At 48.3% G+C, this 16,789-nt stretch overlaps 1 protein-coding gene across 7 annotated transcripts in view; it reads right to left on the reverse strand.

Annotated features, from left to right (window-relative positions):
• Nucleotides 1-16,789, reverse strand: part of armc3 (armadillo repeat containing 3) — a 212,604-nt gene that overhangs the window by 43,237 nt on the left and 152,578 nt on the right. For all 7 annotated transcript variants that reach the window (XM_072508495.1, XM_072508496.1, XM_072508498.1 and 4 more), the window contains 2 exons: nt 2,776-2,876; nt 754-861 (listed from right to left, as the gene is read on the reverse strand). In XM_072508495.1, coding sequence (XP_072364596.1) covers nt 754-861; nt 2,776-2,876 — 209 coding nt within the window. The remainder of the gene's footprint in view (nt 1-753; nt 862-2,775; nt 2,877-16,789) is intronic.

Genomic DNA, 16,789 nt, shown 5'->3' on the forward strand with positions numbered 1-16,789 from the left:
CACTGAGTGCAAACTACCCTGGAAAACCCCTAGACCCTTTAGAGAACACTTAAACAGAAGTTGGACATAGTTCTGAAACCAATGGCTTTGCTTATGCCTGATCCCCAACAGAGGAAATTCCAAACTCCAACCCGAAAAGACTTCTGCATAAGGGCAGATTTGAATATTCCCAGGTCACCTAAATACATCCCAGACAGGATAACGTCCTTGCTAATATACTAACTGAGATTTCCACCTAGAAAAAAGGAAAATGCTGCAGGGAATGGCCGTTGTCCTTGCTGGCTGTGTTTAACATGCCAGTGTGAGTGAGAGAATGAACTTATACTTCTTTATTTTCCAGCCCCACTGCTCCATCCCCCCACTACAGTATAAATCTGACCCCATTTCCAGTTCTTTCTAGCTTCAGCGACGTTGTGACTCTCCTCATGTTTTGAGTGTGCGCAAATAGCCCTCAAATTCATCCTATCTTAAGTTTGCTGTGCTGTTATTAATAGAGAATTGGATCACACCAAAACAGAGGGGTTGGGAAATACATCACTGTATATAAAGGTGAGAAGCAAATCAAAAAATCCTTTTGTGTGACAGGAGAAATTGGTGCTGTGTAAATTAACCTCCCTCCTGTCGGTAACAATGTGAGATTGGCAGTTATGGATTTTGATGCGAGGAACTCAGATTATCACCTCAAAATTTTGATTAAGATATAATTTCACGACCATTCTGTAGAAAAGTAACATAAAAAGGAGTTAGACAGACCTAGATGTTTTCTCTTTGCTGTAGGATTTGCTAGAAGGGAACCGATTACTGACAACTGACGGAGCGTCAGAGAGTTTTTCTTCAACTGATAATCCTGTCCCCTGCTGTCTGCAAAATAAGGCATTAAATCATTCATTTTTATTTACATAGGGGGGGAAAAGCAGCAGTTACTACAATATTCAGTTCCAAATTTGATAGAATTTTGAGGAAATACATTTAAGACATGGGGCAAAGTTTTATATCCTGCAAGTTTTCTAGCCATCAAAAACGATTTTCAATTCTGATGTTCTAAAAATTTGTCCATTTCATCTTTCTGGTGGGAAGATCACTGTTCACAAGTTGCCTGTTGCAATTCCAGTGGATATGAGTAGCATGCAAACGTTTTAAAAATAAATTCAGAGTAACCAATTCTTTGTGTCCAATTAAGGGGCGATTTAACGTGGTCAATTCACCAACCCTGCACATCTTTGGTTGTAGAGCTGACACCCATGTAGATACGGGGAGAAAGTGCAAACTCCACACAGATAGTGACCCAGGGCTAGGATCAAACCTGGGTCCTCGGCATTGTGAGGCAGAAGTGCTAATCACTATGCCCTAGGTAGCATGCAAACTTGATGCACCCACATCACTGTCATGATTAAAGCTTGGGTCTGGGCAGGTTCCAAATCGCTGTTTTCCTCTGTGCCACTGCCTCTGCACTGAAGAGAGGCCAATTAACGTTGTGCTAAGGGTGTGTGATTCAGCCAGCCTGCTATTCTTAAAATCAGCCTGTTCTTCTTAAAGGAAAGTTGCACATATAATGTTGTTTGAATTTAAAACAAGGAAAATGAAACACCAGAACATCAGAGGGTTTCAGGGTCACATATGTGGTGTTGGAGGTATAGGTGTGGCAATGGATTGGACTTTTCAAGATATATTTTACATTTTTAAGCTCTCTGCAACCCCCAGGGAAGAAGGCTGCTGCTATTATTTTGTTGATTCTCCCGACGGTGTCCTAAGTAGTGTAGGCATATGGCGGGTACATTTATATCTGGTGCCTATGGCAAGGTAACAGATGCTTTGACAGGGTAAGTGCTGGAAGTCATAGCTGGTAGCTAACTGGTATTTCTTCTGGGATGTCACATACACAAATTTTACACTTCCTTTTTTCTTTTAAGAATTTTGCTTTCTATTTTCTGGGCTCCTCAGACTTGCAAGCCACATCAATTATGTGAGTTTTTAATGGATTCAGGAACTAACCTGTAAATTGCCACATTGCACCATTAGAGTATTCATCTACAAACATATACAGGCTAGCTTAACTCAAGGCATGAATGGGGCAGGCAGAACAAGATGGAAACCCCTATGATGCTGCTGGCTGGGCTGTGTTCTGATGGGTTGTATTCTGATCACGAGGGATTGGGCAACCAAACCACATTCCATGCATAGTTCATGGGGCAACTATTAAGGCCTATTTAAAAAAGGGACATTTCTTTTAAAGAGGGGTTGTTTTCTCTATTATTTTCCCCTAGTGTGGCTCCCACCTCCACTCCTTAAGTCCAAGAATTGCCAAATGCCTCTTCACCACCCTGACCACCTGTGACTCCACTTTCAAGGCGCTATGAACCTGTACTCCTAGATCTCTTTGTTCTATAACTCTTTTGTCATTGCACTAGTAAACCAGAGACCCAGGGTAATGACTTGTGTCACCATCTCGAATAATGACCGTGGCATGTTGTAAAAATTCATCTGGTTCCCGAATGCCCTTTAGGGAAGGAGGTTGGCTGTTCTTACCTGGTCCACACCCACAGCAATGTGATTGGCTCTTAACTGCCACTCAGTTCAAGGGCAATTAAAGATGGGCAATAAATGTGGCCAGCGACACCCACATCACATCACTGATATGGATGGAGTTACTCTACTCACCTGCAATTCATTTGAATGCTAAAAAAAATTTAGTCCCAAAATGTTATCACTCTTGAATTTTAAATAACAATTTGACCTTATATGGAGTTGGGAGTACTCAAATGAAACAAGATTTACCCATCTGTTCTTTTTGCATTAATTAGCAGTATTGGCCGGTGCTGATTCATCTCCTGATTACTGAATTCTTCGAGAGTCAAGACCTTCATGCCTGGTTTTATCTATAAAAATAAGCTTTACAGTTAACTGAGCTTCTTTAAGAAAATGCACCTCAAAAGATATTCTAGCAAATTGATTTGAAGATCCTTAATTATGTTTGCAAATCTCTCTGGAAACTCTTCACACCCTCTTTGGGACATCTTCCATAACCCAAAAACCTCAGGCTAAACCACGATTTTGGATTTATCACGTTCCCAGACCGGACCCCAGTCGTGGCTAGGATACTGGACAAAAACACCAATATTTTATTTTAATTTTGTAAGGCTGAGGAAAGGATACCTCGCTCCAGGAGTGAACCCATGAAAAAAAGGGATATGATATATTAAAACAAACATTATTACTAACTCATAGAATCCCTACGGTGCAGGAGGCCATTCGGCCCATCAAGTCCGCATCACCCTTTGCTCTGATAGAGCACCCTACTTAGACCCAATCTCCCGCCCCAATCCCTGTAACCTCACCTAACCTTTGGGCAATATTAACATGGCCAATTCACCTAACCTGCACATCTTTAGATTGTGGTAGGAAACCAGAAAAAGCCCAAGCAGACATGGAGAGAACGTGCAAACCCCATTCCACACAGTCACCCGATTTCAGAATTGAATCCAGGTCCCTGGCGCTGTGAGGCAACAGTGCTAAACAGCGTGCCACCGTGTCGGGCACAGTATTGAAATATCTTTAACACACCCACTCCCACCACTGAACCACGCGTGTGGCTAATGATGTCTCTGTGTCGCCTCAGGAAAAGCTCTCTCACAATTGGCGGGAGAGGGCCCAGACTGGCAGAGGGGTGCCAGACATAGGAAACCTCACTTCCTTCGAAGAGTGGGGCCTGGAGGTGACTGGGGTCGTCGAGGACAGATCGGTCACCCACGCAGAGGCTGGCGGACGCCACAGATGTGAGGAACCACTGGGCTCCACCCGGGGGACCTGTCAAATGTGAATAGTGATTGCCTGACTGACTGATCTTTCCGTCTCACTGACCACATGTCCATTCTTCCGCAGGTCCTCCAGCCGATGGCACTGGCCCATCCCGGGTGGGCCCCTCTCTTGACTCTGAGGAGAACACCTTGGATGAGAGCTCTGAGGATGCAACTGTGGTCACGGCACAGCTGTCATCCCCACCTTCCACCTGCGCAGATACACGCACTCGGTGGGACATGTTAGTGGACATACTTCAGGGCACATTCTGGTGAGCACCACACTGCTGCTGATGTGTATGAGGAGGAGGCAGGAACCTGCCAGCGTCGCTCTACCAAAGCCATAGCAGCTTGGAGGAGTCCCATAGGCTACGGGCGCAGGAAATGGTGCCGGCAATGAGTGGCACCGAGGCCAACACTGCTAGAGTGGCGACCGCAGAAGACAGCCTGGCGCACGACTTCGGTGAAGGTGTCCAAGGCATCGCATAGTCAGTGATGGCCATGGCTGATGGTCTCGGCAGAATGACTGCCTCGCTGGAAGATGTCACCCAGCACCAGGCCAACCTTGATGAGGTTCTGCGGATATGGCCGAGGTGCTGCGGAGCTTGTTCCAGTCACAGATGGGTATTGCCAAGGCATTGCAGTGCATGTCCCAGTCACTGAAGAGCATCGCTGAGGGCACCGACACCATGGTGCAGACCATTGGGAACCGCCAGGTGGTGAGAATTGGTTTCTCGCCACGCTACGGTGAGATCCCGATTTTGCCTACGGGAGCAGGCCGGTTGCATCACAAACTGTTTGCTGCCCGGCTGGCATCTCGTTTCTGGCCTCTCCTGTTATTCACCGGCCTCGTTACGCTTCAAGCGAGAGTGCAACAAGGCCGGAGAATCTCGCCCAAAAAGTCTTGAGAGAGTAGGCTCAAAGGTAGACCTTCGAGTTGAAGGGTATAGAATCTCTCCAGAATAAATCCCACTGCCTGTGAGTACTGAATGAATGTTGCTGCAAGAAAACTATCACCAACTGTACACGGGCCAATCAACGTGCTGAGAGGACAGCCTACTACAAAGAATTCAACATCGAAAGCAAGGGCTCTTATTTTACTTTTGCCTTAATCCTTATTATTTTACCCCTTTCCACCCCTCTGTTTGTCTGTCTTGTCCTTTTATAAGTCAGTTTGTCCTTGTGTGCGTGGGTAGAGGGTGGGACAGTAAAAGGTGTGGGGGGGGGGGGGGGGGTAATAGGTTAGCTTGCCGTTATTCTGTTGTAACTACTGTATATTTGATCTTTATTTCTGTTATAAATAAACGGTAATTGTGTTTCAACTTACAAACCTGGTGACTGTAAATTCTTGGGCAGCCACGGGTAAAGACTTTGGGAATTTTTATACGAATTATTGGTTAATTCCCTTGCGTTTGGACTCTGGCCAGAATCATCCGCCGGCTAGCCTAGAGTGCCGTAACAAGTTCCTCTATATTGGCAAACCTCTCTTCCAAGTACAGATCTCTTACCCTGACCAGCCCCAATTCTCTCCACTTCCTGTACATGCATACATGTCCGCCCCGGCTTGTATCCATGGCTTTCGCACAGCGGGGTTAACACCAACATCTCCTCTATCCTGAAATGACTCCTCAGCTGGTTCCAGACCTTCACTGTGGACTGTACCACTGGGTTCTCCGTGTATTTCCTTGGCACCAGTGGTACGCCGCCGTCACATAGCCCTCAGGTTGGACCCCCACAGGATTCTTCCTCTATTCTGTCCCATCACCTTCCCCACGTTCGCCGTCCAATAAAAATGCAGCAGGTTCTGAAATGCCAACTCCCTCTTCTGCCTCTGTAACAGGGCCCTCTTAACCTTTGGTACCTTCCCTGCCCATACAAAGTCTGAAGAAGACCTTTGGTACAAAAATCGGAAGCGTCTCGAATACAAATAGAAACCTCGGCAAAACGTTCATCTTCACCACTTGGACCCTCCCTGCCAGAATCAGATGCAGCGTGTCCATAAGACCATAAGACGTAGGAGCAGAATTAGGTCATTCGGCCCAATAGGTCTGCTCCGCCATTCAATCATGGCTGATATTTTCTCATCCCCATTCTCCTGCCTTCTCCCCATAACCCTTAATCCCCTTATCAATCAAGAACCTATCTATCTCTGTCACTCAGTGATTTGGTCTCCACAGCTTTCTGCGGCAAAGAGTTCCACAGATTCACCACCCTCTGGCTGAAGATATTCCTCCTCATCTCTGTTTTAAAGGATCGTCCCTTTAGTCTGAGGTGGTGTCCTCTGGTTCTAGTTTTTACTACAAGTGGAAACATCCTCTCCATGTCCACTCTATCCAGGCCTCGCAGTATCCTGTAAGTTTCAATAAGATCAACCCTCATCCTTCTAAACTCCAACGTGTACAGACCCAGAGTCCTCACCCGTTCCTCATACGACAAGCTCTTCATTCCAGGGATCATTCTTGTGAACCTCCTCTGGACCCTTTGCAAGGCCAGCACATTCTTCCTTGGATACAAGGCCCAAAACTGCTCACAATATTCCAAATGGGGTCTGACTCGAGCCTTATACAGCCTCAGAAGTACATCCCTGGTTTTGTATTCTAGCCCTCTTGACATGAATGCTAACACTTCATTTGCCTTCCTAACTGCCGACTGAACTTGCGCGTTAACCTTAAGAGAATTTTGAACAAGCATCTGACCTCTTCAGATCCTCCCTAACCTCCTCCACCAACTGTTAGATTCCATGTATGTAGCATCACCCACTCTCTCGTTACCTGAATCCCCAGATATTTAAACCTGTCTCTGGCTACCTTAAATGGCAACCCCCCTAGATTGGCTCGCCGACCCAGCCCATTCACCGGGAACACTTCACTTTTCCCAACATGCAAAGAGCAGTGGTGACAGTTGGCACCCCGGGCTTGTTCCTCGGTGCAGTTCAAAGTTTTGTGAACCCATATCGCTGGTCCGTACACTCACCACTGGTGCCACATAACAGGCACACCCATGCCACAAACTTCGGCCCAAACCCGAATCTTCCCGGGAGCTCAAACAAATACCGCCCCTCCACCCGGTCAAATGCCTTCTCCAATCCATGGACACCACTACCTCCAGTACCCAACCTCTCGCTGGAGTTCATTATCACATTTAACAGCCTCCTTATATTGCTAGAGAGCTGCCTGCCCTTTACAAACCCTGTTTCGTCCTCCGCGACCAAACCTGGGACCAACCTTCCATCCTTCCCGCCACCAACTTTCACATCTGTATTTAACAACGATGTGAGCCTGTACAACCCACATTCCAACAGGTCTCTTCCTTTCTTTGATATCAATTTGATCATTGCCTGCATCATTGTCTTCAGCAGCTCCCCCTTCTCCAACGCCTCAATAAACGGCAGGTCATTGACAAATTACTAATGCTGTAGAAGGGGTGGGTGTTCTCTCTCCTTCATCCGCTGTGCCCAAGTCGGTGTCCTTTTCCAGTAATTAGCGTTGCTGATGTGGGTCTGCTGCTAGGACCGTGTCGGGGTGGGGATGTGCGCTCACTAGGCAGCTGGTGGTATTGTATTCTTTTGATTTTTGTCACAAATTTGTCTTTGGTGTGCAGCTGGTGTCCTCGTTATATTTCTGCCTGTTTTGTTTTCTTTCTGTGTAAATTGCTCTGTACTTGGTTTTGTTTATAATGTGCCAGACCTGTTCTGGACTGAAGTTTACCCCTCTTGGGAGGGTTGGAATGTTTTTCTCTCTCCTCCACCATGCTTGGTGGGGGGGGGGGGGGGGGGGGGGGGCAGTGTTCTGTGTGCCAAGTGATTGGTGTCCTCATTGTGTTGACTTCTGTATTTTTGACATTGCCAATAAACTAAAATATTTGCAGGTTGTGTTTGCTGCTTGCTCCTGTTGGTGGCTGCAGATTCCTGGAGGCTGCTGTTGCTGTTTTCTTCCATTTCTGCAGATGGAAAGAATGACAATTTTTTCTATGATACCTGCGTCCTGGAAAACCGGGCTCAGGAGGACATACGAGTCCAGAAGGCACTCTGGTTTGAAGTAAGAGGACCTGGTGCACATTGATCCAAATGTGCCATGTGCTAACGCCTTTGAAGAAATGCTTTCGCAGATTGCTGATGTTCTTGTTGCTGGTGTGATGAGTGCTGCTTTTAACTGGCACATCACCGTGGGTTCAACATGCTGGAAGTCAAGGCTGTTCCACTGCACCTTGAGCGGCAGTGGAATATGAAGATGCCAGGATTTGGTTCCAGTGAGATTGGCCGTCCATCTTGCTGAGGAGGAACCCAGAAGGGGGAGGCCAGCGACATCCCAAGGCGTACAGGCGTCATTTGTCTTTCAATGAGATGACAGACAGGATGTGCCACAGAAGACTGTTCTCAGTGGCGAGACAGTGCGGCACCTGTGCCATGTCCTCGTGAACTTGGTGCCTCATGGAGGAGGAAGACACCCACTCCCAGTGGCCATGAAGGTCACCACAGCCCTCAACGTTTATGCCACCGGTTCATTCAACGGCTCGAGCGGGGACCTGTATGGCATTTCATAATCTACAGCCCACCCGTGCATCCAGGAAGTTACAGGTGCCCTGTATGCCCAGGCATCAAACTTTATCACCTTTAAGCTGGACCAAGCCCACCAAGATGCAGGATTTGCTGCCATCGCCTGGATGCCCCAGGTGCAGGAGGCAATTGATGGCATGCATGTTGCCTTGCATGCACCGAGGCATCAGAGGGTGTCCTGTATTAATAGGAAGGGGTTCCACTCCCTGAATGTTCAGGTTGTGCGAGTCCACCGCCTCTGTATCATACACGTGTGCCTGCTACCCAGGGAGCGTGCATGACAACTTCATCCTGGGGCACTCGGAGACCCTGGTGTCTTCGAGGACCACTCCAGAATGACAGGTTGGCTCTTGGGAGACAAGGGGTACCCACTGAGGTGCTGGCTGATGGCGCCGGTTCAGAGGCCTAAGACCAATGCGGAGACTTATTACAATGAGGTCCATGTTGCCACCCGTGCTGTCATAAGCTGTGCATTGGACTGCTCAAAATGCGATTCTGATGCCTGGACTGCTCTGGTGGTGCCCTGTAGTACACCCCCAGAATCTCTTGCTTTGTGGTGGTCTGCTGTGCAAACTGGCGCAGCAGTGGGGCAACATCCTGGAGGAGGTGGACCAGGAGGGCTGGAGGATGAACCCGGGGAGAAGACGGAGATGGAAGACGGACGGCATGCCGGGAGGAACAGGGAGGCCCTCATCCTCACCAAATTCTCATAGGACAAGGCTATGTCCATCAGCTGAACCAGCCCCCCACCCCCCCAATTTCCATCCTTCTGCCTACAATCCCCCCCCCCTATTTTACTCCTTTCCCCGTTATAACGTGCACAAGACCTACGGAGATGGACCAATTAACCTCCCCATGAGCCTCGTAGAATACGAGCTTCCCCACCGAGGGGCAGGAAGTCCATCAGCGGAGTAAATGGATTCTAACATAAAGCTGGCCCAGATGAAAGCCGCACATGAGTAGTCCCAGCTGGCACCTGACGTATACTGTGTATATCGTTTACGCAATAAAATGTTTCTTTGTGCCTTTCGTTTTGGACTCCTCTGTAGCCACTGAACCTCCAATCCCCCTTCCATTTCCCTCCTTCCCCCAAATCCCCCTGTCCCCATTTCCCTCCTTTCCCCCCCATTTCCATCCTTTCCACCTCCGCTCCCATCAACCGCCCCTCCCCCTCCCACCCACCCTGTTCCGCCCCCTCCAAGGGTCCGTGTAACATCACTCTGGGGGTGAGCAGAGGGAATCAGGGGGTGGGGGTGCAGGCAGGCCAATCGTGAAGATGAATGTGACAACGGGTTCACATGTATCAGGTGTAAAATGTTTTAATGCTGAACATTAGACATTTCCATTCCTCCTAGCTACAGATAGTGACCCTCAGCGCCCACTCAGTGTTCCTCAATCTTCCTGATCTTTCGTTGTCTACTGCTACACCTAGGTGTCCCCCCAGGATTCACATCAGAGGTGGAGGCAGCCTGCTGCTTTCCGCGCCCTCTGGCCTTTGATGTCTTTGGCACATGTCCTCTGGAGGGAGACAGAGGGCCCTGGCGGATTTACCGGTGTCACAGGTGTCGCCGTGCCACCATGTTCTGTCCGCTGCCCTTAAGATGCACTGGTGTCAGGAGGAGGAATTCAAAAGAAATGGAGAACACTATAGTCTCCTTGGAAGGCCCTGGGTTGGCCTCCAGCGCATCCTCCTCCCTGACGGTGCCCTTAGGGCCCAGGGGGACTCCATGGGTTGGAGAAGCAGCTGGAGTGAGCTCCCAAGGCCTCTGAGCCACCTGGCTCTGCCAGTCCTGGCGGCTCCTCATTGTCTACACTATGGTGACCATGCCCTCAGCGATCATCCTCAGTGACTGGGCCATGCTCTTCAGTGCCTTGGCAACATTCACCTGTGTCTGAGACATGTCCCTCATCGACTAGACATGATGTTGAGGCCCTTGGCCATGGTCGTCACAGACTGAGCCATGCCTTGCGCATCACCACTCAAGGCGCGGATGTTGTGCTCCAGGCTTTCCACTGCAGTTGTTATCCAAGCAGTGTTAGCCTCAGTGCCACGCATTATCGGCACCATCCCCTGCACACAATGCCTTTGGGACTCCTCCAATCGGCTTTCCAGTCACTGAAATGCCGCTTACATCCCCTTCTAAATGTAATGGCTCTGGCCTATTATCTGTCCTTGTCCAGAGGCTCGACATCTGACTGGGGTCCAGCTGGGTCCTGGGATCCAGCAGACCTCCGGCTGCCATCTCCTTTGGATGTTTCTGCCTCCACCTGATGTGCATCAGCATCAGTGTGGTGTTCACCAGATTGTGCCCCAGAATCCTGTCCACTAATGTCAACCACCAAGGTGTGTGTCTCTGCACAGGTGGAAGGTGGGAGTGAGAGCTGTGATACCTCGATGGTGGTCTTCTCAGAGCTCTCCTCTGACCGGGGGGGGGGGGGGGGGGGGGGGGAATTCGGATGTCCTGTCCTCTTCAGATGGAGATCCGGCGAGACAATGGGCATGTGACCAGTGAGGGGGCAGGATCACTTTGTCTGACATGAACTACTCACTTGAGACAGGTCATCTGGGTGAAGGGGCAGTGGATCCTCACCTCTCTGGTGCAGGCTAACCTCGCTGTCGGTGCCTGCTCTCTCCTCAGTCAACCATGTCATCACCAGGCCTGTTCCTCATAGGGTACTCGGACTCGGATCTCTGGCATCCTGTCCCCTCGTCTTGGCCCTTTAATGCTTATTGTGGGCTATATTCTCCTGCAGAGACAAAGCGAGGGCATTGTGAGCCGCATGCTTGATGGGTATGGGCGGGGTCTATAGCAGGTGGCATGTATGGGCACTGCACCTGGACATGAAAGGGTTGTGCTGGTGGATCCCAGGGGGGCTCTGGGGAAGAAGCATGAAGAATGGGCATGGGAAAGATGCGAGGTGTCAGCCAGTGATTTATGGGAAGGGGATTTAGGAACTTGAGCAGTGGCAGGCAGAACTGATGCCAGGAGAGAGATGGTAACTTACCCTTGTAGCTCGGTGGAGGTCGTTGGTTTTATTCCGACATTGGACGGCGATCCTCTTGGTCATGCTGCCCACACTGATAACCGCTGCCACTGCCACCCAGGCGGCATTATTGACCCTGCTGCAGATCATCCGACCCCCTTGGGAGAACAGGATGCCCCACCTCTCATTCACAGCGTTGAGAAGTTTGGTCAGGTCGGCATCCCCAAAACAAGTAGCAGGTCTGAGCACTGCCATGTTTATGTGTTGATTGGGAGTGAGCGGTGCGGGAATGTTTAAAAGCAGCTTCCCCTCGTTAGCAGCTAGAAGCTGAGGCACGAGTCTGGCAAATCAGACACGAGACAGCCAGTAATGGCAAGAAGCTCATGGGGGCTCATTTTTGACACTAAGTGCCGTTGAATATGGACTGCGATCTCACCAACGCAGCCGTTGAGGAAAACCAGCCAAACACACTCAAAATGACACTTTGAAATATTTCCGTTGAAATGTATTAGATCCAAGGAAGAAGCATACAAATTGGCCAAGAAAAGCAACAGACCTGAAGATTGGGAGCAGTTTAGAATATAGTGAAGGAGGACCAAGGGATTGATTAAGAATGTAGAGTATGAGAGTAAGTTTGCGGAGAACATAAAAACTGACTATAAAAGTTTCTATAGGTATGTGAAGGGAAAGAATTTGTGAAGGGAAAGAATTTGTGAAGACAAATGTAGGTCCCTCCTAAATACATACTTTGGTTCTGTCTTCACAAAGGAGGACACAAATAACATACCAGAAATGCTGGAGAACACAGGGTTTAGTGAGAGGGAGGAACTGAAGGAGTTCAGCATTAGAGAAATGGCACTGGGGAAATTGATGGGATTGAAGGCCGATAAATTCCCAGGGCCTGATAATTTACATCCCAAAGTACTTGAGGAAGTGGCTCTCGAAATAGTGGATGCATTGGTGGTCATTTTCCGAGATTCTATAGATTCTGGAACAGATCCTACAGATTGGAAAGTAGCTAATGTAACCCTGCTATTTAAAAAAGAAGGCAGCAAGAAAACAGGGAATTATAGACCAGTAAGCTTGACGTTGGTAGTGGGGAAAATTCTGGACTCTTATCAAGGATTTTATAGCAGAGAACTTGGAAAGCAGTGGCAGGATCGTACAGAATTAGCATAGAGTTCTGAAAGGGAAATTGTGCTTGAGAAATTTACTGGAATTCTTTGAGGATGGTGGGGGTCTCTGGGTGAAGGGGGCCTCTATTATGGGGGGGGGGGGGAGGCGCCACGGGGGGGGGGGGGGGGGGGTGTTGACCCAGCAAATCCTGTAGTGTTGGGGGTGGGGGGGAATTGCATTGTGGGAGTGGCTGGAGGGGAGGGCAAGTCGCCAGACGGCACAATTGGGCCGCCCACTCAAAATGACCACCCAATAGCAGGATTTGCGATGGAATCCTTCACAATACACACCATGCATGAATTTGAATGGCAAGGGATAGTAAATCGCCTCTGGATTCTCACTCCCAGTGCGAGCATAAATCAGAGGATATTCACCTCTGGAAGAGAACACAGTCTCCCAAACGGAGATTTCAGGCCCATGTATGCCTATGGAACCTCAGTCGCCTCCATGCCAAAATTGAAGTGCGCCAAGGTTGGTTACTCTTTCAGAGGGTCGGTGCAGACTCGATGGGCTGAATGGCCTCCTTCGGCACTGCAGGTATTCTATGATAACAAAGACCATGTCAGAAGGTAGCCTAGAAGGTCTAAAGCTGGGAGGATTTCATCAGCCTCAGGAAGTCGGCAATTCAGGATGTGTATGATTTTCCCTGCTATAGACAAGAAAGAAATATCTCAATCGTTTCTACAACATGGTTTATTTCCCTTGTTGAAGATAATTACAATTGTTGCATTCCTGAGGTTAGGGGGGGAGAAAGAGTCTTTTTCAAAAATCCATAGGATGAGTATATGGAGTCTTATGTTAACAGGATTCAAGTTAATTGGAGTAGTCAAAACCAAGACACAGGGCTTTTCTTTACTGAATTTATTGACTTTGTTCCATCTTTTAGCTCTCCTTTTATGCCCAGTGGCCCAGCTGTCCCTTATTTATATGTGCTCCAAGTACTTAATTAAACTATGCCCTTCACCTTTATATCAACAATATCATTAACATAGTATTGACATCTTGATGTGAGCAAAAGCCCACCAGTTTTGAAGACTTCAGCTGGAATACTATCACAGCCATAGGCTTTGTTGTTTTTCATTGTTTGATTGCTTGTTGCAACTCTCCCATTTATGGTGATTCACTCATGGATTCATGCAGGATACTGAGGGGGAAAGCCTGAAGAGTATCAGCTACAACTGTGGTTTCATAGTTGAGGAATTGTTCAAAATGTTCTTTCTGGCATTGACAGTTGGCACTGTCATCCTTAAGAAGAGAAACACCATCCTGTGAAGGAAGGGAATTTTGTCTATTTGACTGTGATGTATAGATGGCCCTAATGGCTTCAAAAACACTTTGCATGTCATGATGTTCACAGTACTCCAGGTGTAGTCTCAGCCAAAACCTATACAACTGCATTAGAACTTCCTTACTCTTACACTCCAAAACCTTTGTAATAAACATTAATATGCCTTTTTTTTCTAATTCCTAAATGATCTATCCCATTTTATGAGACTTTGACCCCAATTCTAGAATCCACAGAAAGGGAAACACTTCTCAGGATCTATCTTGTCGAGCCTCTTAAGAATATTTCATGTTCAATAGGGAGGGTTTCCATTATCTGGACCACTGGGAGCTCTTCCGGGGCAGGTGCGGAGGGTTTCCATTATCTGGACCACTGGGAGCTCTTCCGGGGCAGGTGTGACCTGTATAAGAAGGACGGGTTGCATCTCAACCGGAGAGGCATAAATATCCTGGCCGCGAGGTTTGCTAGTGTCACACGGGAGGGTTTAAACTAGTATGGCAGGGGGGTGGGCACGGGAGCAATAGGTCAGAAGGTGAGAACATTGAGGGAGAACTAGGGAATAGGGACAGTGTGGCTCTGAGGCAGAGCAGACAGGGAGAAGTTGCTGAACACAGCGGGTCTGGTGGCCTGAAGTGCATATGTTTTAATGCAAGGAGCATTACGGGTAAGGCAGATGAACTTGGAGCTTGGATTAGTACTTGGAACTATGATATTGTTGCCATTACAGAGACCTGGTTGAGGGAAGGGCAGGATTGGCAGCTAAACGTTCCAGGATTTAGATGTTTCAGGCGGGATAGAGGGGGATGTAAAAGGGGAGGTGGAGTTGCGCTACTTGTTCGGGAGAATATCACAGCTGTACTGCGAGAGGACACCTCAGAGGGCAGTGAGGCTATATGGGTAGAGATCAGGAATAAGAAGGGTGCAGTCACAATGTTGGGGGTATACTACAGGCCTCCCAACAGCCAGCGGGAGATAGAGGAGCAGATAGGTAGACAGATTTTGGAAAAGAGTAAAAACAACAGGGTTGTGGTGATGGGAGACTTCAACTTCCCCAATATTGACTGGGACTCACTTAGTGCCAGGGGCTTAGACGGGGCGGAGTTTGTAAGGAGCATCCAGGAGGGCTTCTTAAAACAATATGTAGACAGTCCAACTAGGGAAGGGGCGATACTGGACCTGGTATTGGGGAATGAGCCCTGCCAGGTGGTAGATGTTTCAGTAGGGGAGCATTTCGGTAACAGTGACCACAATTCAGTAAGTTTTAAAGTACTGGTGGACAAGGATAAGAGTGGTCCGAGGATGAATGTGCTAAATTGGGGGAAGGCTAATTATAACAATATTAGGCGGGAACTGAAGAACATAGATTGGGGGCGGATGTTTGAGGGCAAATCAACATCTGACATGTGGGAGGCTTTCAAGTGGCAGTTGAAAGGAATATAGGATCGGCATGTTCCTGTGAGGAAGAAAGATAAATACGGCAATTTTCGGGAACCTTGGATGACGAGTGATATTGTAGGCCTCGTCAAAAAGAAAAAGGAGGCATTTGTCAGGGCAAAAGGCTGGGAACAGACGAAGCCTGCGTGGAATATAAGGAAAGTAGGAAGGAACTTAAGCAAGGAGTCAGGAGGGCTAGAAGGGGTCACGAAAAGTCATTGGCAAATAGGGTTAAAGAAAATCCCAAGGCTTTTTACACGTACATAAAAAGCAAGAGGGTAGCCAGGGAAAGGGTTGGCCCACTGAAGGATAGGCAAGGGAATCTATGTGTGGAGCCAGAGGAAATGGGCGAGGTACTAAATGAATACTTTGCATCAGTATTCACCAAAGAGAAGAAATTGGTAGATGTTGAGTCTGGAGAAGGGTGTGTAGATAGCCTGGTGATTGTTGTACATTGTGGTACATTGGCGAGACCATGCAGACGCTGCGACAACGAATAAACGGACATCGCGCAACAATCACCAGGCAGGAATGTTCCCGTCCAGTCGGGGAACACTTCAGCAGTCAAGGGCATTCAGCCTCTGATCTCCAGGTAAGCGTTCTCCAAGGCGGCCTTCAGGACCCGTGACAACGCAGAATCGCCGAGCAGAAACTTATAGCCAAGTTCCGCACACATGAGTGCGGCCTTAACCGGGACCTGGGATTCATGTCGCATTACATTCATCCCCCACCATCTGGCCTGCAAAATCCTACCAACTGTCCTGGCTTGGTACAATTCACACCTCTTTAACCTGGGGTTACCCCATCTCTGGATCTGTAAAGATTTAATCACCTGCTAATGCTCGCATTCCTAGCATTGTTTGGCATCTTTGAATTTGTCTATATATGTGTTTCTGGAACAGACCTCTTCATTCACCTGAGGAAGGAGCAGCGCTCCGAAAGCTAGTGACATCGAAACAAACCTGTTGGACTTTAACCTGGTGTTGTAAGCCTTCGTACTATCTCCAACAAGAGTGAGTCTAATCACTCTCATTGGCATTCAATGGTATTGCTATCGACAAATTTCCCATGTCACCAATACCAGAAACTTAATTGGACCAGCCACTGCGGCTGCAGGAGCAGGTCAGAGAGTAGGGCCAGAATTTTACGGCCTCGCTGCGGCAGGACCTGCACAGCGATGCAGCGGGCCAGCCAAAGGTCTATTGACTTTTGGTGGTAGGGTTGCAAAATCCCAGCAGTGGGTGAGACAGAAAGTACCGATCTAGGTACTCTTTGGTGATGACTCACCTCCTGACTCCTCAAAGCTTTTCACCACCTATAAGGAACAAGTCAGGATTATGTTGGATTTTCTTGGATGTGTTCAGTTCCAACAGCACTCAAGTAGCACATCACCACACAGGTTAAAACAGTCTACTTAATTGGTACCCCACACATTACTTTTAACATTCACTCCTTCCATGATGTGCCATCTACACATGTATTGTCCACCAGTGAACTCGGGGATGAAACAGTTCCTCGATGGACTGGACATGCCAGTCGTGGGGGAACACAGAAACCGGG

Source organism: Scyliorhinus torazame, chromosome 6 (assembly GCF_047496885.1).
Source record: "Scyliorhinus torazame isolate Kashiwa2021f chromosome 6, sScyTor2.1, whole genome shotgun sequence".
NCBI classification, from domain to species: Eukaryota; Metazoa; Chordata; class Chondrichthyes; order Carcharhiniformes; family Scyliorhinidae; genus Scyliorhinus; species Scyliorhinus torazame.